At 42.9% G+C, this 22777-nt stretch overlaps 1 protein-coding gene across 1 annotated transcript in view; it reads right to left on the bottom strand.

Annotated features, from left to right (window-relative positions):
* The window catches only part of LOC149787569 (uncharacterized), an 84147-nt gene that overhangs the window by 19371 nt on the left and 41999 nt on the right, over window positions 1–22777 (bottom strand). The window contains exon 4 of the mRNA XM_089973719.1: window positions 7353–7511. Within this exon, the coding sequence (XP_089829845.1) occupies window positions 7353–7511 (159 nt within the window). The remainder of the gene's footprint in view (window positions 1–7352; window positions 7512–22777) is intronic.

Here is a 22777-nt window from a genome sequence, read left to right as displayed (position 1 = left end):
CGTGAAATAAGCAACCGTTAAACTCGTACACGATCTTGGGGTTTTCTAAGTCCCAGCCATCGACCGAATACGTTCCGATGGTCTTTTCGCCTCCTCCGTTGCGGGCATGCTGAATCCATTTGTCTTCCTTGTCGCACAAGTAATGTAACCAACGTACGGCTTTGACCGAGTATTGACGCTTGACATAGTCGGTCGTTTGAGGACTGATGACAGCCACGGTGTTTTCAGGCATGAATCGTTGGCGGTACACTAAGGAACACGCTTTGGCAATGGTGCAAGCTTCTTTTAAAGGATCGACCCCTCCGTGTTCCATGAACAGTTCTCGAAATTTTCCACAGCAACGCCGTAAAATGTCCACGTCGGAACGACAATACTTTAACATTTCTTCCTGAAAGTCGAAAGGGTCCGAGGCGTGAGCTTGGTACCAAGCGTAGAAAGCTTCTCGTTGTTCGGTACGCATGTTGTCGGGGTCGTAATAGTGAGCCTCAGGCAAATGGGGTAGAACAGCATGTTGATTGGCTTCCGTATTGAAAAAGTGTGGAAAGTACCCTTTAGCCATTTCTGTCATTCCAAACGTTTTAGGCATTCGGCTCAAAGGCATGGCCAAGTAACTCATCGAATCTTTAAACTGTACTTGTCCCACTTGCATGAAAATGATTTTGGCTCCGTTCAAAGTCACTTTAGGACGTTCGGTGCCATGTTTCGTATAGTACCTCAAAAGAAACTGTCCATCGTATCCGGAGAAATTGTGAGCCATCACCGTGGCATGACGATGACAATCTCCGTAACGTTCGATGTCCTCTTGGCTCCACGTCTTGTCGATGGGGTCTAAGACCCATTGGGCAAAATCGGCTAACGTGTTTGGTCCCCGAAAGATTTTTTCACCCTCTCCAGGAATCTTGCTGCAGTGAGGGCAATGACTGAAGATAGGTTCTTGAATGCACTTCTCGCACGCTCGATGAGCCACGCAGAAATTAGGAATGTGAATGCCGGTCTCTTGCATGCATTCGAAATCGAAAAAGATGAAATTGCCTTTCTTCTTGTGACCGTCCTCTTTCTCTGGTGGGGGTTGGTATTTTTGCACGTAGCATTCGTGTTCCAAGTCCACGATGTGGTGACAAATGTGACATTTTTTCTTTCCTCGACATACGTGTGCCTTGGCATTGTTGGTAAGTATGCCTTGTCCACACGTAGGGCACAATCTCAGGAGTTGACAAGCACATTTCTTCTGTGAACCTTGTGTTTTCAAATGTTGCTGGTAACAGGCAGGGCTGACAAACGTGCGCAGACAAGTTGAACAAGGCACTGGTTCTTCGCTCAGACAGGGTGGAGAGGCCAAACATCCTGGGCATTTCCATCCACAATGCTTGTGTTGCTCTCGATTGTTATAACCATAATCACATTTCTCACAATAATAACTGTATCCCAGGAATCCGGTGATACTGGTAATGGTATCGAAATGGTCATCGTGATGATAGACATGAATGTATTTTCCGTCCTTAAAATCCTGGCCTCGAAACAACAGAGACCCGCGCATTTCTTGAGGGTGCACTTTCAAGGTGTAGCGTGGAGCTAGGGCATCTTGCAATTTTTGCATCTCAGGAATGCCACAGGGTGTGTCTTTGGACAGGCCAGCTTGTTGCAACAGGAGTTCTGCTTCGTTTCGTTGTTTGGTTCGGTTCGATTTTCGAATGTTCTCCCACGTTCTTTTCCATTCTACCGTGTCGTTCTTGTTGGCATAGGTTCGTCCCACCACGATGGCTCGAGCTAAAAACACATCTGGTCTTGAGGGTTGTGAATTCGGACGAGACTTGTTTTGGTGTTGCGAAGGTCGTCCACCAATAACATCTTTTCGCGTCCTGTCCCTTGAGGAAGAGAGACGTGAGCCATTTTCAGTGTGGCTTTACCATCGGTGATGTCAAACTGGTCATTAGATTGTTGTACGTGTTGAATCTTGTCCATGACTTTGGAAGGGGTCAGTTCTGCGGGTCTGCTAAACTCGATCCAAACAGGGGATTTCAAACCGTCGTGATCTATGGATAGTGTCAAGCGATCGTCTTCTTTGGGTTGATATTGTCGCTTGAGTGCAGTGAGCAAAGAATCCCACATCTCGGTGATAAACCCTTCTGCTTTCTCTAAGGGTACATCGGCCTTGAAATCTTTAAACTTCACCGTGTAGGTGTAAGCCGTGGTTCTAAATTTTCTAGAGGAGCGCTTTTCCGTCTCTCGAATGGAATAGTATTTTTCAGGGTTGACTAAGGGTGACGAACTTGGTTTAGAGGGTTCGGATTCTGGTTCACTCATGTCCTCTTCAAAATCACCGGCATGAATTTGTGCCAAGATTTCAGCCCTGGTACGAGGCGATAGATCACGTTTCTGCCTCTTACTTTCTTCTTCTTCTTTCTTCTCGAATGAATAGGATCGTTTCATCTTGAGTGCAAAACGTCAAATGACTCAAGTTCAAACACCATAGACTAATTTATAGTCATGGCAAACCAGCGTATATAAAAAGGGTGTGTGTCTTGTCCTTTCCCTATTCATTTCACTCTCAAACCGAGGAGAACGATGGAAGAGACTACCCAGATGGAACGTTTCGTCAGAGCTTTGCGAGGGGTCATTAGAAAATTCTCTTCAGACCAGTCGACGGACTACTCTCCTTCCTTTCGAGATAAGAGTCAGGATACTTGCTATATCTGTCAGAAGAAAGGGCATTGGTCTTCAGAGTGTCCAGACCGTCAAAAAAGAAAAAAACAGGGGCTAAAAAAGACAAAAGTCAAGATACCTGTTATTATTGTAAAGAAAAAGGACATTGGTCTCCAGATTGCCCAAAAAAGAAACAAGAGGAGTCAGAAGAAAAGAAGGATTCTTCAGAAGAAGAGAGGGATTCTTCGAAAGAAGACAGGGATTCTTCAGAGGAAGAAGAGGAAGAAAAAAGACAATTCTATTTAAAAGAAGCAAAGAAACAGGAGAAAAAAAGAAGAAGGGAAGAAAGCGAGAAGGAAGAAGAAGAGGAAAAGAGTGTGACGGTGAAGAAATTCAAAAAACAGAGAGACTAAACAAGGAGAAAGAAGAAGTCAATGAACTTTTAATTAAAGTGTTCTGTGGTGAATTGTGAATTGGATTGTAACAATGGATAAAAGAATACATGAATGATATAAGGTAAGTGTCTTTGAGTTTTGATTTTAAAATAAGAAGCTACACTCACGCACTCATACACAGACACGTACTATAAGGGTAAAATGGGTGGGGTTTATTTTTGAGTTATTGGCAAATTGAAATTGTATTTCTTTTGGAGAAATGTGGGTGGCCCTGAAAAGGACCTTTTTATTTTGGTGTAGGGGTGAGTTTAACCAATCAACTTTAACTGCCTTAAGCCTTTGCCACGGCCAAGCCTACTTCTGATGATTGGGTTGAAATCACTAAGGGTGGTACGACAGGCTTAGTCACAGGGTTGGCGTGTTTAGCTCGGGAAGGTCGTATTCTCTTCGGTCGTGATAAAGAAGTCTGATACATTTGTTTCAGACTTCTTAACTCCGCTAAAATGTCCAACAGTACCGTAGCCGTTTGATTTTCACCCTCTTGTTTCTTTGCTGCTACTTCTTCTTGCTGTTGTTGCTGTTGTTTTTTTCTTACCTCTTCTTGTTGCTGTTGCTGTTGCTGTAGGAGAAAAGCTTGTTCCGCTTCCTTTTGTCGTTGCATAAATTTCTCCAATTCTTCTTTCTGTCTCTGTCTAAAATTCTCCACTTGCGGTAATGAAGAAGGTAACGAAGGTTCCGGAACAAATTCTTGCGAGGTAAGAAAATCCACAAAATCCCAATGTGCCTCTTCTGAAAGTAAGTCCGGGTTCCCTTGGGCAGTCTCCCCTGCTGGTGCACCCCAATGGATCGTTTTCTGAGTTTCCGTCATGTTGAATCACTGTCGCATAGATTGACTGCACACAAGCGCTAGCGAATCTATATAGACCAACTGACGTCACAGACTACTCTCTTCGGATTGGATGCGGGCTGACTGAATTTTGTAACGCGTGTTTGGATTGGTGAATGAACTCAATCCGTTTCAATCCTGCCTCTACCTATAAATAAGCGCAGTTCAGTGCATTGATTCACTTGTTCTCGTCGCTTCAAGATGTGGACCGATGTGCAATCTTCTACGCTTGTGTCTTCCATGATGTTCCGGACGGACATACCCATGTATGTCCGATCCAAGTGGACCATTGTCCACAGGACAAACACCAGCCTGTGGATACGTAGGATCTACGTTGAAAGACAAGGATGCCTGAAAAGAGTGCTGATTTACGGACCAACAGTGAGACATAGCCTAAGGACAAGAAGAAGACCAATGCGGTACCCTTTATGTTAATGAATACATTAACATAAACCCAAAGGCCCTTTTCAGGGCCAGCCATATTTCTCGAAAAGAGATAGCCTTTCCATTGCCTAAATTTAAATTTAAATTTAAAAAAATTTAAAAAAAAAAAATCCCATATTCAATTCCCCTTGTCCCTAGACAAACCCAGACTCTATTCCCATGTTAATTTCCCCTTGTCCCTAGACAGACCCAAACTCTGTGTTAAATTCCCATTGTCCCTAGAGTTGCCCACGATTTTTCTCCATGTTAAATTTCCATTGTCCCTAGAGTTGCCCAGGGGTCTTTTTAATGCTAAGTCCCATTGTCCCTAGGGTGCCCCACTTAACTACTCACACCTCCCCGTTGCTCTGTACCCTACACTGGCTATCCATTCGATCCAGAATCAAGCACAAAATTTGTTCTCTGTGCTACATTTCACTGTCGGACTCTAGTCCAACATAACCTATCTGACCTCACCTATGTGTACACACTAGCAAGATACTTACGCTCCTCTTCTGACAATCGTATACTCATTATTCCAAGTATGAAAACAAAGTCATATGGACAGCGTTCTTTTGCATACAAGGGCCCATCAACGTGGAATGAATTGCCCACTGAACTTAGATACAAAGACACAGTGATCACATTCAAGAGGGCTCTCAAAACTTATTTATTTCGACAGCAAGAACAAACTTAAAGACCTAATAATGTTTCCTACCTGAAATATTCTCAGCATGTTTTTTTATTTTTTTAATGTTTTTCTAATTTCATGTTGTTTGTTTTTGTAATAATATTATTATGTTTCTTGTCTTATAGGTGTTGTCTAAAGTTGCAAAGCGCTTAGAGCTTCTAAAGATTAGGCACTATACAAAGTCCTCATTATTATTATTTCGCTTAGTTTCTACGCCACACTTATTTCCATGCGCCGGTACGTGACTGGCTGAGGGTTCAGTGTTTGTAGTGCTCAACTTTCTACATTAAAACCATCTTTCATGTCTAAATCATAAGTATGTCTTATATTGATTTAGTCAATGTGAACAAAAGTAGAAACTCCAACAAGAAAACAATCAACTGATCAATATGCAATGGCGATCGTAAATAGTCACAAAATGCACAGAACTACATTTTGTAGCGGACACGCTCGGCAGGTATGTGCGGAGTTCACTCACTCTGTCAATACACAGTTGCTTGTAGTCAATCTTAACTCCATTCAAAAGACAAATACGTGTATTTGTATGTGATATATATAAAATATATGCATGCTATGTACGCTGTATCAATGATATACCACTCGTTTTTTATTTTTTTCATTAAAAAAGAAAAAGGAAACTCAGCAAGCCTCGTTTCCTTTTAATGAAAAATGTACACATCTCTAGCATACATACGCTATCTATCTATCTCTGATTATATATATATATATATATATATATATATATATATATATATATATATATATATATATATATATATATATATATATATATATATATATATATATATATATATATATATATATATATATATATATATATATATATATATATTGTGAAGGGGCAAATCTATGGCGATCTATGAAGAACACGTTAGTTGAGACCAGAGAACAATTAATTAGATTTATGGGGACAGGCGCGTATCAAATAGCCATACTGCCATGATCGGTAATGGCTTTTCGAGGGGAGAATTTTATTCTTAATTAAGCATTTGTTTATACAGCGGCCAGACTGACTATTAGGGACACGGTAAACTATGATTTAATGGTAAAACTGTCACAAATTGAGAATTTCCATTAACCTGTAGTCGCAGCGTAGAAGATCAAATTGACCCCAGATTTGGCGCCTCTGGAAAAGGCGGCAAATATACTTAATTCTGATTGGTTACGCTAAATATGAGGCGTGTTTCCCAGAGTAAATTTCCTAGTTTTAATAACGCCACATCGAAAAATTTAATCAGTCTAAACTTTTCTGCAAGAGAAAACAAGCGTTATAAGACACCGATAGTAATTTGGGAGAAATTCTCTCGTAAAACTGTTGTCCAAGAGGACTGTTGTCGTGGGAAAACCATCGAACAAAATTTGGCGGTAGAAGCGAGAAACGCTGAAAGCTCAAAGGGAGAAAATATTTCCTGCGACGTATGATGGGACGTAATAATTCTGTGACGTATGGTACGACGTATTAATTCTGCAACGTATTCTGAAACGTATAGTGATACGTACTTATCCTGAGAACCAGGTATCTGTGACTCTACGTGCTACACACAGAGTGAGGACCGAAAGAGGCAAGACCGACGGAAGTCGAAGGAACAGCTACAGTGGAAGTGGAGTGCACGAAGTAACAGGTTATTAGATTGTACAAGGCACTGACCTCGATTGTTCACTCGATCCTATGATGAACTAATTCTATCAGTAAAACAGATCTACTTTGTTTAAATATGTTTGTGGGTTTTTTTCTGTAATTCGGTGAAAGTTTTTTTCTTCTAAAAGCAGAGTATATTCCTGATGTTATGAATTCCCACAGTTGTTTTATGCAATTGATTAAATTGATTGTTTACATGTACGGGGGCTCGTGTTGGTTTGTTCGATATATCTGCTCAGATCTCTATCGATTCCACCTATAAGTTTCACTATTTATATTCATATTTACTCGAACCTGGCAATAACATCGAGGGCGGTCAACCTCTAGATAACGAAAACCAAATTAAGCAGACACCTTGAAAGAAGGTACAGTCTGCCAACCCACACCTCTTGCAAGAAGAGGGGTCTTTGTGTAAGGTTTCTACAAAGTGGACCGTATGTAGCGTCACCCGCTTACATACATACATACATACATACATACATACATACATACATACATACATACATACATGCATGCATGCATGCATGCATGCATGCATGCATGCATGCATACATACATACATACATACATACATACATACATACATACATACATACATACATACATACATACATAATTCAGTTCTGGATGTCAGTCAGTAGGAAAGTTGCTTACTCGAATCTGAACCAATTGATATTTCGTAGTCGCAGTTAATCTCATCGCTATCATCCTGGAGTCCACAGTTCTCCAGTCCATCACACCACAAGTCCACGGATATACAGATTCCTTTCCTTGCACAGCTCATAGAATGATGGACACATTGACCTGGTGTTTCTGAGAAGAAATGAAATAATGGCACAATCGAATATCTGTTTTGTATATATCTTGATCAAAGATTAATAGGTATTCTATACAAAATGATACTAGTAAAATTCTGAAGACTAATGTAGGACTATTTCCTATAAAAGCCTTAAAGATTAGAGAAACTGTTTTGTCAATAACTCCGGCTACATAAGACTTTAGATCAATGTCAAAACTTGTTCCATGCAGGGTCTAGGGTTCCCCTTAAATAGTTTGTGTGATTACTGGACATTATGTACTTGTATCTCATCCAACTGGAAAAATGCAATAATGATCACTTTCAGTAGATATGGTATTCTTTTGTTACGCACTAACACATCTCATTGTACCGCATGATGTATGGGTATGTATCATGGGCCAGTGGCCTGTATTACAAATAAACGTTATTATTATCAAGGATTTTTTTCTTCCCCAGTTAAGTCTGCATCATTAACACGAACACTTTCTCTTCACTTAAAATGTGTTTCATTAAAAACAAACAAGTTGTACATCCCGGTAAATTCCTCAGCCTGTCAGTAGGTAATATAACACTATTTCCATTCCCAAAAGAATGATGACGAAATGTCCGAAAGTTTCTTTGCCAGGATATTTAAATTCAACCATGCATTTGTGGGATATCAACGATACTTATTAAAAAGTGATGTAGCCAATATCCAACTCCTTGAAAGACCATGCACCATTGTGAAAGTCTTCTGCAAATAAAGTGCGATTGAGTGATATGTAAGGACTTTTCTAAATGTAAGATCGACAGTTTGGATGACTGAGATGTATATTTCATAGTGTTCACCCGACACTGCATTCCGATGTCATGACTATATGAAGATCGAGTTTAAAATATAGAATAAAACGTTTTAATGTTCGTAACACCTTATTCTTGGTACGGTTGACACAATTCTGTTCTGTAGAGTTAGTTCTAAGACAATGATTAACCTTGTCATTGCAAATCACACAAAGGACATCCACTGTTATCAAAATTATAAAAAGAAAAATTAAGTCGTTCTTGTGTAGTTTGAGAAATAATCCAAAAAGGCTGAAAAGGTTGATGGATAGGGTAAATTAATGGTGACTCGAGCTAATGTCTATCCTCTATGTTGCTTAGAACATAAGAAACAATATACATTACTTAGTCTGTACTCTACGTTGCTTAGAACACAAGAACCAAGATGCATTACTTAGTCTATCCTCTATGTTGCTTAGAACATAAGAACCAAGATACATTACTTAGTCTATCCTCTATGTTGCTTAGAACACAAGAACCAAAATGCATTACTTAGTCTATCCTCTATGTTGCTAAGAACATAAGAACCAAGATGCATTACTTAGTCTATCCTCTATGTTGCTTAGAACACAAGAACCAAGATGCATTACTTAGTCTATCCTCTATGTTGCTAAGAACATAAGAACCAAGATGCATTACTTAGTCTATCCTCTATGTTGCTTAGAACACAAGAACCAAGATGCATTACTTAGTCTATCCTCTATGTTGCTAAGAATACAAGAACCAAGATGCATTACTTAGTCTATCCTCTATGTTGCTAAGAATACAAGAACCAAGATGCATTACTTAGTCTATCCTCTATGTTGCTAAGAATACAAGAACCAAGATGCATTACTTAGTCTATCCTCTATGTTGCTAAGAATACAAGAACCAAGATGCATTACTTAGTCTATCCTCTATGTTGCTAAGAACATAAGAACCAAGATGCATTACTTAGTCTATCCTCTATGTTGCTTAGAACACAAGAACCAAGATGCATTACTTAGTCTATCCTCTATGTTGCTAAGAACATAAGAACCAAGATGCATTACTTAGTCTATCCTCTATGTTGCTTAGAACACAAGAACCAAGATGCATTACTTAGTCTATCCTCTATGTTGCTAAGAACACAAGAACCAAGATACATTACTTAGTCTATCCTCTATGTTGCTAAGAATACAAGAACCAAGATGCATTACTTAGTCTATCCTCTATGTTGCTAAGAATACAAGAACTACGATACATTACTTAGTCTATCCTCTATGTTGCTTAGAACACAAGAACCAAGATACATTACTTAGTCTATCCTCTATGTTGCTTAGAACACAAGAACCAAGATACATTACTTAGTCTATCCTCTACGTTGCTAAGAATACAAGAACCAAGATACATTACTTAGTCTATCCTCTATGTTGCTTAGAACACAAGAACCAAGATACATTACTTAGTCTATCCTCTATGTTGCTTAGAACACAAGAACCAAGATACATTACTTAGTCTATCCTCTATGTTGCTAAGAACATAAGAACCAAGATACATTACTTAGTCTATCCTCTATGTTGCTTAGAACACAAGAACCAAGATACATTACTTAGTCTATCCTCTATGTTGCTTAGAACACAAGAACCAAGATGCATTACTTAGTCTATCCTCTATGTTAGTAGTTAAGTGGGCCACCATAGGGACAATGGGACTTAGCATTAAAAACACCCCTGGGCAACTCTAGGGACAATGGAAATTTAACATGGAGAAAAACGCTGGGCCACTTTAGGGACAATGGGAATTTAACATAGAGTTTGGGTCTGTCTAGGGACAAGGGAAATTAACATGGGAATAGAGTTTGGGTTTGTCTAGGGACAAGGGGAATTGAATATGGGATTTTTTTATTTTTTTTTTAAAGTTTTTTTAAATTTAAATTTAAATTTAAATTTAGAAAAGGGGTAGGCAATGGAAAGGCTATCTCTTTTCGAGAAATATGGCTGGCCCTGAAAAGGGCCTTTGGGTTTATGTTAATGTATTCATTAACATAAATGGTACCGCATTGGTCTTCTTCTTGTCATTAGGCTACGTCTCACTGTTGGTCCGTAAATCAGCACTCTTTTCAGGCATCCTTGTCTTTCTACGTAGATCCTACGTATCCACAGGCTGGTGTTTGTCCTGTGGACAACGGCCCACTTGGATCGGACATACATGGGTATGTCCGTCCGGAACATCATGGAAGACACAAGCGTAGAAGATTGCACATCGGTCCACATCTTGAAGCGACGAGAACAGGTGAATCAATGCACTGAACTGCGCTTATTTATAGGTAGAGGCAGGATTGAAACGGATTGAGTTCATTCACCAATCCAAACACGCGTTACAAAATTCAGTCAGCCCGCATCCAATCCGAAGAGAGTAGTCTGTGACGTCAGTTGGTCTATATAGATTCGCTAGCGCTTGTGTGCAGTCAATCTATGCGACAGTGATTCAACATGACGGAAACTCAGAAAACGATCCATTGGGGTGCACCAGCAGGGGAGACTGCCCAAGGGAACCCGGACTTACTTTCAGAAGAGGTACATTGGGATTTTGTGGATTTTCTTACCTCGCAAGAATTTGTTCCGGAACCTTCGTTACCTTCTTCATTACCGCAAGTGGAGAATTTTAGACAGAGACAGAAAGAAGAATTGGAGAAATTTATGCAACGACAAAAGGAAGCGGAACAAGCTTTTCTCCTACAGCAACAGCAACAGCAACAAGAAGAGGTAAGAAAAAAACAACAGCAACAACAGCAAGAAGAAGTAGCAGCAAAGAAACAAGAGGGTGAAAATCAAACGGCTACGGTACTGTTGGACATTTTAGCGGAGTTAAGAAGTCTGAAACAAATGTATCAGACTTCTTTATCACGACCGAAGAGAATACGACCTTCCCGAGCTAAACACGCCAACCCTGTGACTAAGCCTGTCGTACCACCCTTAGTGATTTCAACCCAATCATCAGAAGTAGGCCTTGGCCGTGGCAAAGGCTTAAGGCAGTTAAAGTTGATTGGTTAAACTCACCCCTACACCAAAATAAAAAGGCCCTTTTCAGGGCCACCCACATTTCTCGAAAAGAAATACAATTTCAATTTGCCAATAACTCAAAAATAAACCCCACCCATTTTACCCTTATAGTACGTGTCTGTATATGAGTGCGTGAGTGTAGCTTCTTATTTTAAAATCAAAACTCAAAGACACTTACCTTATATCATTCATGTATTCTTTTCTCCATTTTTTACAATCCAATTCACAATTCACCACAGAACACTTTAATTAAAAGTTCATTGACTTCTTCTTTCTCCTTGTTTAGTCTCTCGGTTTTTTGAATTTCTTCACCGTTTTTTCCTCATTTTCTTCCCTTCTTCTTTTCTTCTCCTGTTTCTTTGCTTCTTTTAAATAGAATTGTCTTTTTTCTTCCTCTTCTTCCTCTGAAGAATCCCTCTCTTCTTTCGAAGAATCCCTCTCTTCTTCCGAAGAATCCCTCTCTTCTTCTGAAGAATCCTTCTTTTCTTCTGACTCCTCTTGTTTCTTTTTTGGGCAATCTGGAGACCAATGTCCTTTTTCTTTACAATAATAACAGGTATCTTGACTTTTGTCTTTTTTAGCCCCTGTTTTTGTTCTTTTTTGACGGTCTGGACACTCTGAAGACCAATGCCCTTTCTTCTGACAGATATAGCAAGTATCTTGACTCTTATCTCGAAAGGAAGGAGAGTAGTCCGTCGGCTGGTCTGAAGAGAATTTTCTAATGACCCCTCGCAAAGCTCTGACGAAACGTTCCATCTGGGTAGTCTCTTCCATCGTTGTGCTCAGCTTGAGAGTGAAATGAATAGTGAAAGGACAAGACACACACCCTTTTTATATACGCTGGTTTGCCTAGACTATAAATTAGTCTATGGTGTTTGAACTTGAGTCATTTGACGTTTTGCACTCAAGATGAAACGATCCTATTCATTCGAGAAGAAAGAAGAATAAGAAGAAAGTAAGAGGCAGAAACGTGATCTATCGCCTCGTACCAGGGCTGAAATCTTGGCACAGATTCATGCCAGTGATTTTGAAGAGGACATGAGTGAACCAGAATTTGAAACCTCTAAACCAAGTTCGTCACCCTTAGTCAACCCTGAAAAATACTATTCCATTCGAGAGACGGAAAAGCGCTCCTCTAGAAAATTTAGAACCACGGCTTACACCTACACGGTGAAGTTTAAAGATTTCAAGACCGACGTACCCTTGGAGAAAGCAGAAGGGTTTATCACCGAGATGTGGGATTCTTTGCTCACCGCACTCAAGCGACAATGTCAACCCAAAGAAGACGATCGCTTGACACTATCCATAGATCACGACGGTTTGAAATCCCCTGTTTGGATCGAGTTTAGCAGACCTGCAGAACTAACCCCTTCCAAAATCATGGACAAGATTCAACACGTACAACAATCTAATGACCAGTTTGACATCACCGATGGTAAAGCCACACTGAAAATGGCCCACGTCTCTCTTCCTCAAGGGACAGGACGCAAAAAGATGTTATTGGTGAACGAGCTTCGCAGCATTAAGCGTAGTCTTGTCCAAATTCACAATCCTCATGACCAGATGTGTTTAGCCCGTGCCATCGTGGTGGGACGAACCTATGCCAACAAGAACGACACGACAGAATGGAAAAGAACCTGGGAGAACATTCGAAAATCGAACCGAACCAAACAACGAAACGAAGCAGAACTCCTGTTGCAACAAGCTGGCCTGTCCAAAGACACACCCTGTGGCATTCATGAGATGCAAAAATTACAAGATGCCCTAGCTCCACGCTACACCTTGAAAGTGCACCCTCAAGAAATGCGCGGGTCTCTGTTGTTTCGAGGCCAAGACTTTAAGGACGGAAAATACATTCATGTTTATCATCACGATGACCATTTCGATACCATTACCAGTATCACCGGATTCCTGGGATACAGATATTACTGTGAGAAATGTGACTATGGTTATAATAATCGAAAGCAACACAAGCATTGTGGATGGAAATGCCCAGGATGTTTGGCCTCTCCACCCTGTCTGAGCGAAGAACCAGTGCCTTGTTCGACTTGTCTGCGCACGTTTGTCAGCCCTACCTGTTACCAACAACATTTGAAAACACAAGGTTCACAGAAGAAATGTGCTTGTCAACTCCTGAGATTGTGCCCTACGTGTAGACAAGGCATACGTACCAACAATGCCAAGGCACACGTATGTCGAGGAAAGAAAAAATGTCACATTTGTCACCACATCGTGGACTTGGAACACGAATGTTACGTGCAAAAATACCAACCCCCACCAGAGAAAGAGGACGGTCACAAGAAGAAAGGCAATTTCATCTTTTTCGATTTCGAATGCATGCAAGAGACTGGCATTCACATCCCTAATTTCTGCGTGGCTCATCGAGCGTGCGAGAAGTGCATTCAAGAACCTATCTTCAGTCATTGCCCTCACTGCAGCAAGATTCCTGGAGGACGTGGAAAAATCTTTCGGGGACCAAACACGTTAGCCGATTTTGCCCAATGGGTCTTAGACCCCATCGACAAGACGTGGAGCCAAGAGGACATCGAACGTTACGGAGATTGTCATCGTCATGCCACGGTGATGGCTCACAATTTCTCCGGATACGATGGACAGTTTCTTTTGAGGTACTATACGGAACATGGCACCGAACGTCCTAAAGTCACCTTGAACGGAGCCAAAATCATTTTCATGCAAGTGGGACAAGTACAGTTTAAAGATTCGATGAGTTACTTGGCCATGCCTTTGAGCCGAATGCCTAAAACGTTTGGAATGACAGAAATGGCTAAAGGGTACTTTCCACACTTTTTCAATACGGAAGCCAATCAACATGCTGTTCTACCCCATTTGCCTGAGGCTCACTATTACGACCCCGACAACATGCGTACCGAACAACGAGAAGCTTTCTACGCTTGGTACCAAGCTCACGCCTCGGACCCTTTCGACTTTCAGGAAGAAATGTTAAAGTATTGTCGTTCCGACGTGGACATTTTACGGCGTTGCTGTGGAAGATTTCGAGAACTGTTCATGGAACACGGAGGGGTCGATCCTTTGAAAGAAGCTTGCACCATTGCCAAAGCGTGTTCCTTAGTGTACCGCCAACGATTCATGCCTGAAAACACCGTGGCTGTCATCAGTCCTCAAACGACTCACTATGTCAAGCGTCAATACTCGGTCAAAGCCCTACGTTGGTTACATTACTTGTGCGACAAGGAAGACAAATGGATTCAGCATGCCCGCAACGGAGGAGGCGAAAAGACCATCGGAACGTATTCGGTAGATGGCTGGGACTTAGAAAACCCCAAGATCGTGTACGAGTTTAACGGTTGCTTATTTCACGGATGTCCCTTCTGTTACCCTGACCGTGGCACTAAAAATCAGTTTTTGCAACGAACCCATGGAAGACTTGTACCAGGACACTTGTCAGCGACGCCTAAAGTTAGAACAGCAAGGATACCAAGTGGTGGAAATGTGGGAACACGAGTACGATCACCGTTTGAAAACCGATCCCGAGTTTAAACGCCTCGTGGAAAGTTACCAGTTCATGGACCCGCTGAACCTGAGGGATAGTTTGTACGGAGGAAGGACCAATGCCACCTGTTTGCTGTACCAAGCCGACGAAGAGAAAGGAGAAGAAATCAAATACTTGGACGTGTGTTCGCTGTATCCCTACGTGTGCAAATATTGTCGCTTTCCTGTAGGGCACCCGCAATTGTTCACGGAACACATCGACCTGAAAAACATTCGACAATACGAAGGCTTGATCAAGTGTAAAGTTTTGCCTCCCACGAACCTATACCATCCCGTCTTACCTCACCATTGTCAAGGCAAACTGATGTTTCCCTTGTGCCGTACTTGTGCCGAAACGTGCAACCAGGACCAACCTTGCCATCACAGCCAGGAAGAACGTGCCTTGACGGGAACCTGGGTCAGCGTGGAATTGTTCAAAGCTCTGGACATGGGATACCAACTGTTAGAAGTGTACGAAATTTGCCACTTTCCCAAGACACAACAGCACCACAAGGGTGACCCTACTCAGAAAGGCACTTTCGCCGACTACGTGGATGCCTTTTTGAAACTGAAACAAGAAGCCAGCGGCTATCCTTCCTGGTGTCACACTCCCGAAGACCAAATACAATTCAAAGAGAAATACTACGAACAAGAAGGCATCTCTTTAGACCACATCGAAAAAAACGAAGGCAGGCGATCGTTTGCCAAAGTGATGTTAAATTGCTGGTGGGGTAAAATGGCACAACGACCGTGTTTACCCAAGACGGAATATTTGACAGAACCTTCCCGCTACTTCCAGATGATTCACGACAAAACCAAACACATGAAACACGTGGACGTCGTTCGCGAGGATTTGATCTTGGTCAATTACGAAGAAGATCTGGACTTTGTACAAGACGACCCTTTTGGAAACGTCATCATTGCGGCTTACGTGACAGCTCATGCTCGCTTAAAATTGTACGAAGCTTTAGATCTGTTAGAAGAACGCGTCCTGTACTTTGACACGGACAGTTGCATTTACATCCATCACCCGATTCAACAGCACCCTGACATCGAAGGAGACCGTTTAGGAGCCTGGACAGACGAGCATCCCGACGACAAGATTCTAAGTTTCGTCAATGGTGGTCCCAAAAATTACGGCTACGAATACCGGGACAAACAAGGAGAAGTGCACACGACGTGCAAAGTGAAAGGACTGACTCTGAATCATCGTACCAGTCGAGTGGTCAACTTTGGGGTATTGAAAGAAGCCTTGCAATCGGGAGAGGATGGAAACTTTAAAGTGACCACCTATCAACCGAACAAGATTGTACGTTTACCCACTCACCACATCGTCAGTCGACCCTTGGAAAAAGTCTATCAAATTGTATACCAGAAGCGAGTGCGACTTCCCAATCACTTCACCTTACCGTACGGTCACGTCGGTATTGGTCTGTATATGAAAAGGAACCTTAGGCAAGATCGATAGTTCATTGTTCATTGAAGTAACTTACCATGTCGTTGACGAAGAAGAAACCAGATTGGTTAGGAGTCAAATGTTGGACATCACCGAGACCAGGGTTTTGAGGCTTGGACACAAGAGGTGGCCTAGTATGCACGAGAGTTATTCAAGGAAAAAAGTTACTTTTCAACCTGTGTTAGTGACGGTGCCAGAAGAACCCGTCACCCAGGACAGGACTGTCGTGGACAGGCCTGAAAGACCCTTTCGGGAGGACACTTGTGTGACCTTACCCCTACTATAGAACTGGTTAGAACTTTACCCAAAACATGTTGTACAGACACTTGTGTTTATTCCACGTTCATGGTTATCATGTGCCTTTTCTTCTTGTACTTAAGCCTTTGGCTTTTATGCATTTTTGTCTTTCGTATTCATGTTTGAAACATTCAATAAACGTGTTCTGAAAAAGTATATAAACTCTTGTCTTGTTTGTTTTTCGTGTCACAAGTGACATTTCTCACACCATGGCTACCTCTGCTGTCTCTGCTCCCTCTTCCTCTACTGTCAAAGTCATCGACGAACACTTAGATCGTGCCAGTTGGGAGGCTTTGTATCTTCGCCATCCCTTTAACATGCTCATTGCTGGACCTAGCGGTTCAGGCAAAACCGAATTCGTCAAACGTTTGATCGAACATAAACATCATTTGATCGATCGACCCCCTCAACGAATCGTGTGGTGTTACAAAGAGTGGCAATCGGCGTACAGCCTCTTGCGAGAAAGTCAAGGCGATTCCATCGTGTTTGTGGAAGGCATTCCTAAAGAAGACGATGGCATCGTCTCTGACTCCCGTCTAACCCATTTGGTCATTTTCGACGACATGTTAGGAGAAGACGAAGAAGAAATTAAACTGTGGTTCACGCGCAAAGGGCATCACCGTAATGCCAGTGTCGTTTACATCACCCAAAATTTGTTTCAACAAAGTAAAGCCCATCGCACCATCAGTCTCAATGCGCATTACGTGGTCTTGTTTAAAAGCCCTCGAGATAAATCGCAAGTGCAAGTCTTAGCCAAACAGTTAGGAACGCCTTGGCTGACTCAGGCGTACGACGATGCCACTCAAACGCCACACGCCTATTTACTCGTCGATTTGAAACCTACGACTCCTGAGGATTTGCGATTTCGTACCCACTTGTTTCACCACTGGTGCCAAGACGGAGGGCCTGTCCAGTACACGTCTCCGTCCTCGACTTCATTTCACTCCCCATAAAAAAATCTATAAAAACCTCAGACCCTTTTTCGTCTGTCTCACTCTCAGTGCGAACATGACGTCCCTTCAGTCGCATCTTCCCGTCAAATTGATTCGTGCCTTGTAATGCATCAGTCGAGAAAAAGATCCACAAACACGAGCTCGTGTCTTAGAAGCTAGTCTCAAAGAAGTCTTACGATGGTTCACGGTGACGGCACGTCAATTACTCCAAGGAATCATTCAGATTCCTCATCAAACCAAACGCTTTTTCGATCGAAACAAAGTCGCTTTGGTCCAACTGGCCGATCCCCGCATCGACACTCAAACCAAAAAACAAATCATTTTGAAACCTGGAGGGAGCGGTACTCTAGGAGGGGTCATCATTCGCTCACTCTTAAGATGGGATCCTAATACCCCCAAAGTTAACCCCAAGACAAAAGTCCAACGAAGCCCCAAGAAGAAAAAGACCAGGTCCCCAAGGAGAACTTCTCCAGTGGCAGGACCCTCCTCTGACCAGACACCACCACCACCCCGGAAAAAGAAAAGAAGCCCCCAGAAAAAGAAAAGTCCACAGAAAACTAGTCGCAAGAGAGGCACTTCGGCCAGGACGCAACCTTACACTCGCAAACCACGACCTGCCACGGCGGTGACTGCGTCTCCGGCAGCTTCACGTTTGTCCACTTCTCCGTTAATGACACCCAGAACTGAAGAGTACTTGGAGACGTTGATCACACCAAGAACTTCTCCGTTGATGACCCCCAAAAGAACTTCCCCAGTGGCAGGACCTTCCAATTTAGTGGCAGTGGCTGCTGCTCACAAAGTACCTTCTCCCAAAATCAAAGTTCAAGAAAGATCGGGCATGTTACAAAGTTTACTGGATTTGTCCAAGCAAGAACTGGCTCGATTTAGTCCGTTACGTACCCCTGCACGACGTGTCATGCCTGTCCTCAAACTGATACGACGTAAAGACAATCAGTGGCGACGCGTTCCAGTATAAAAAAGGCCTGTGACCAAGTCGGGTATCAGTGTTTTTTTGGTGCTCCTGAAGACTCAAAGATGTCACCCTCCAGAAAATCCCAAGGAAAGAAAAGGAAAGGACTGCCACCACGTTTAGCCAAACATGGGGACATGTTATCTGTCCTGTCCAAAGCTTCTCCACCCCTACGAAAAAAACTCATTCAAACAGCCTCCAAAGAGGTCATCGATACCGTGTGCGAATGTTGTTTGAACGTTTTGAAAGGCACGATCCCTTTGTCCAAACACCAGAAACAATGCTTAAGCAAACATCGTCACGTTCTTCGCCAAATGGTTCAAAAGAAAATTCCCATTCGTCAAAAAAAGAAGATGTTAGTGCAACGTGGAGGTATTTTACCTCTCTTGTTAGGCCCCATACTGAAAGGAGTCTTGGGAACCATGTTGGGAGGACTTGTGGGAGCAAGATAAAAAGGCCTTCGGAAGTCCCAAGATCTCAGAATCGACCCCTGACAACCCCACGGAAGGACGAAAACTAGCTTTAGTGCCTTACAAACGATGGATGGAATACCATCGGTGGCAAGAACAACACACCCCGCATTTACCTCCCAATCCCCATTTGAGCGAGATGTCCCAGTTACAACACGAATTGCAGTCCTTGATGGATCGCCAAGATTTGTCCGAAACAGAAAAATCGCAAAAGTACGGTCAACTCTTGCAACGACTGCAACTCTTTCACCAGAAAGCTTTAGACGAAACAGCTCTACCCACTCTGAAAGATTTTAAGACCTTGATGAAAAGTCCAGCACCATCACCAGTACCAGTACCAGTACCACCAGTACCCGTGACCAAGACAGAAAAAGGAGAAGAAGAGGAAGGGTTTCAAACTCCACCAGAAAAAGTACGCAAGTTAACAACACCACCTACCTCCAGAATTGGATGGATTAAAAAGATGATGGCCACCCCTTCTTCATCACAAGAGAAAAAGAAAGTGAAGACAGAAGTGAAGACAGAAGTGAAACAAGAACCGATATCCCCCGCTCAGACATCCTTCTCCTCTTCGACACCTATTGCTGGCCGCACACGCAAAGCATTGCAATCCAAGAAAATACCCCAAGAGAAAAAGAGTAGCATCCTCCAAGAGTGGGTGTCTTATTAACACACCAACCAACACAAAAAAATGGAAAAAGTCTTAGCCAGCATTTACTACGATCCCTCCCATCCTGCAGGTTACGCAGGAGTTCAAAAATTGTATCGTGCTGCCAAAACTCGACTGAAAAGTCTCCGTTTACCTCAAGTGCAACGATGGTTACAAGAACAAGCTACCTACACTTTACACAAACCCATTCGACGCAAGTTTGCCAGAAGTCGCACCCGAGTGGAAGGCATCGATCATCAATGGCAAGCCGATTTAGCCGATGTCTCTCATTTGGCCAGCTACAATCGTGGCTACAAATATTTGTTTTGTGTCATCGACGTCTTTTCCAAATTTGCCTGTGTCGTGCCCTTGACTTCCAAATCGAGCAGCGAGTTAGTGCGAGCCCTGCAACGGGTGTTGAAACAAGGCGGTCGTCACCCTCTTCGATGGCAAACGGACAAAGGCACCGAATTTCTGAACCAAGCTTTCCAAAAAGAATTAAAGAAACGTGACATTCATTTTTTTACCACCGAGAATCCCGAAACCAAAGCCAGCATCGTGGAACGTTTTCAACGCACTTTGAAAGAACGCATGTGGAAATATTTTACGCATCACCACACTCTGAAGTACATCGACATCTTACCGCACCTGGTGCAAGCGTACAACCAATCTTACCATCGAAGCATCGGACGTGCCCCGCAAGACGTGACTCCCGACAACGAAGTGTTGGTGTTTGAGCGTCTGTTTGGTACGTCCCCGACGAGGGCTGTCCCCGAGAAAAGTGGAATGTTGGTCGTAGGAGATTGGGTACGCATTGGCAAAACCAAACGCACTTTCGACAAAGGTTACTTACCTAACTGGACGACCGAATTGTTTCGCGTCACTGGACGAGTGCATGGCCGTCATCCTGCCGTCTATAAATTGGAAGACATGAACGGAGAAGTGCTCAAAGGAACGTTTTATTTGCCCGAGTTACAACGTGTGACCAAAAAAGAAGACGACGTGTACGACATCGAAAGCATTCTCGAACGCAGAACCCGTAAAGTGGGCAAACGACGTGTCAAAGAAGTCAAAGTACGTTGGAAAGGATATCCACCCAGTTTCGATTCTTGGATCGACGCTTCGCAAGTCATCGACTATAAAAAGAAGTGACCATCATGCCCTTTCACACAGCAGACGCAGCTACGTCGACCACTCCTCCTTCACCTAGTTCTTCTGTGCAAGATTTACAAAAACAACCCTTGTGGGTGTGGTGTGGAGAACGTGTGCCTAAAACGCAAATCGTCTTTTTCTGCCAAATCTTCGTGGTGTATTGTGTCATCGGGGCAGCCATCGCCAATTTGAGTTTGCAACAAGGAGACAAACAATTGTGGACCATTTTATTGAGCAGTTGCATCGGTTACCTGCTTCCTAATCCCTCCCTGAAATTCACCTCGAACGGGAACCCCGGGAACCTTGTGTCCAGTGCCAGTGCCAGTCACCACTTCAATCACAACCAGAACCCCATTTTGGGCGGAGACACGCCTCTGACGTCCAGTAACCCCTCGGACAGCCACAGAACTCTGGAATTATGAGTCACCAAAACCAATTTTACTTAACTTTACCCAGTGACAGTTCCATGGAGGTGTTTCCCAAGAACACGTTGTGCTGTTACACGGCCAAATTACCTCAGGCCATCCAGTTAGATCACGAAGCCCATTGATAAGTGGCTTTAGTAGAAATGATTCACCCGACCCAAGTCCTCAATGTCCTTCCCAATCAAAATTCTTTTGATGTGGAAGTTCATGACGAGCAAATGCAACAGTGGATGGATAGCAATGTCAAATATGACAAGAAAACCCGTACACAAAAGTACACCACCTATCACTTGTTCATTCCCCCAGGCTATTATTTTAGTGGTCAACATTTGGTCAGCACCATAACCTCCAGGTTTAATGTCGTGTTTCTGAAAGCTTTGGAGCATGTCAACAAAAATGTCACCATGGAGTACCACAAAGCAGCTCGTCGCTTCTTGATGAAATTTGAACGGCGTAAAATCCTGTCCATTTTATTTTGTCCTGAATTGTATGACATGTTGGGCGGAGACATGGACATGAGAAAGACCATGATCAAGAAAAACGAATTACCCATCGTTTACGACAACGAGTCTTTTAGCAAGTTATTTCGTGCCCCGGTAGAACTGAACCAAGGACTGAATTTGATGTTCGTGTATTCCGATGTGGTGGAGTACAACGTGGTGGGACACACCTCCGTACCGTTACTGCGTGTCATTCCTTTCAAAGTGGATTCTGCCACGAACACTGACGAGGAAGGTGGAAACACTTACCACGTCCACCGCGAATTTGTCCATCCTCACTATTTGCCGGTCAGCAAGTCGTATTTGGACACGGTCAACAGTGCTATAAAAGGAGATCTGGGACAAAATATTCCATTCACCAAAGGAAAAGTCACGGTGAAACTCCATTGTCGAAAACGGTTCTCTCACGACTCTTAAGTCATGTATCCAGTGTACCGAGGGGTTGCTCGACAGCGAGGACACGGCTTAGGAGACATGTTAAAATCGGCCTTTCGTTCGGTGGCCCCGGTGTTGAAACCGATGGTGACACGCGGATTGCACGCCTTGAAAGATGCGGCACTGACGCAAGGCAAAGAATTTCTCCAAAATGTCATCATCGACAAACAAAACCCTAAAGAAGCCTTCATGAGGGCAGGCAAAAATGTCTTGCTGCAAACGGGCAAAGACATTTTAAGCGAACGAGAAACACCTATAAATGCCCTGCACGCTACCGAGTCAGGCATTCAGCAAGGACAAGGCAGAAAGAGACGACGAAGAAAACACCCTTTCACCAGACTTCAAGCGAGAAAGGCCAAGAAAAGAAGAACCGTTCGAGACTTAGACGTTTTCGATTATTGAGAAAAGAGACAAAAAAATGATGCACCGAGAATCTTGCGCTTGTTCCAAGACGGAACTGGATCTGTTTGCCATGTCCCCTACCATGATGACCATGCAAGAATCCCAGTGGGTGGAATTTCACCCCGTCTCCTCACTGACCGATTCCGCTCCCATCGAGTTTGAAATCAAAGGACAGCCCGAAGATTACATCGATCTGAATAGCAGTTACTTGTACCTGAA

Source organism: Sinohyriopsis cumingii, chromosome 11, assembly GCF_028554795.1.
Source record: "Sinohyriopsis cumingii isolate HCF-2022 chromosome 11, ASM2855479v2, whole genome shotgun sequence".
Lineage (NCBI taxonomy): Eukaryota > Metazoa > Mollusca > Bivalvia > Unionida > Unionidae > Sinohyriopsis > Sinohyriopsis cumingii.
The sequence above is the reverse complement of the archived record's forward strand: the minus strand, read 5'-3'. Positions and strand labels throughout refer to the sequence as shown.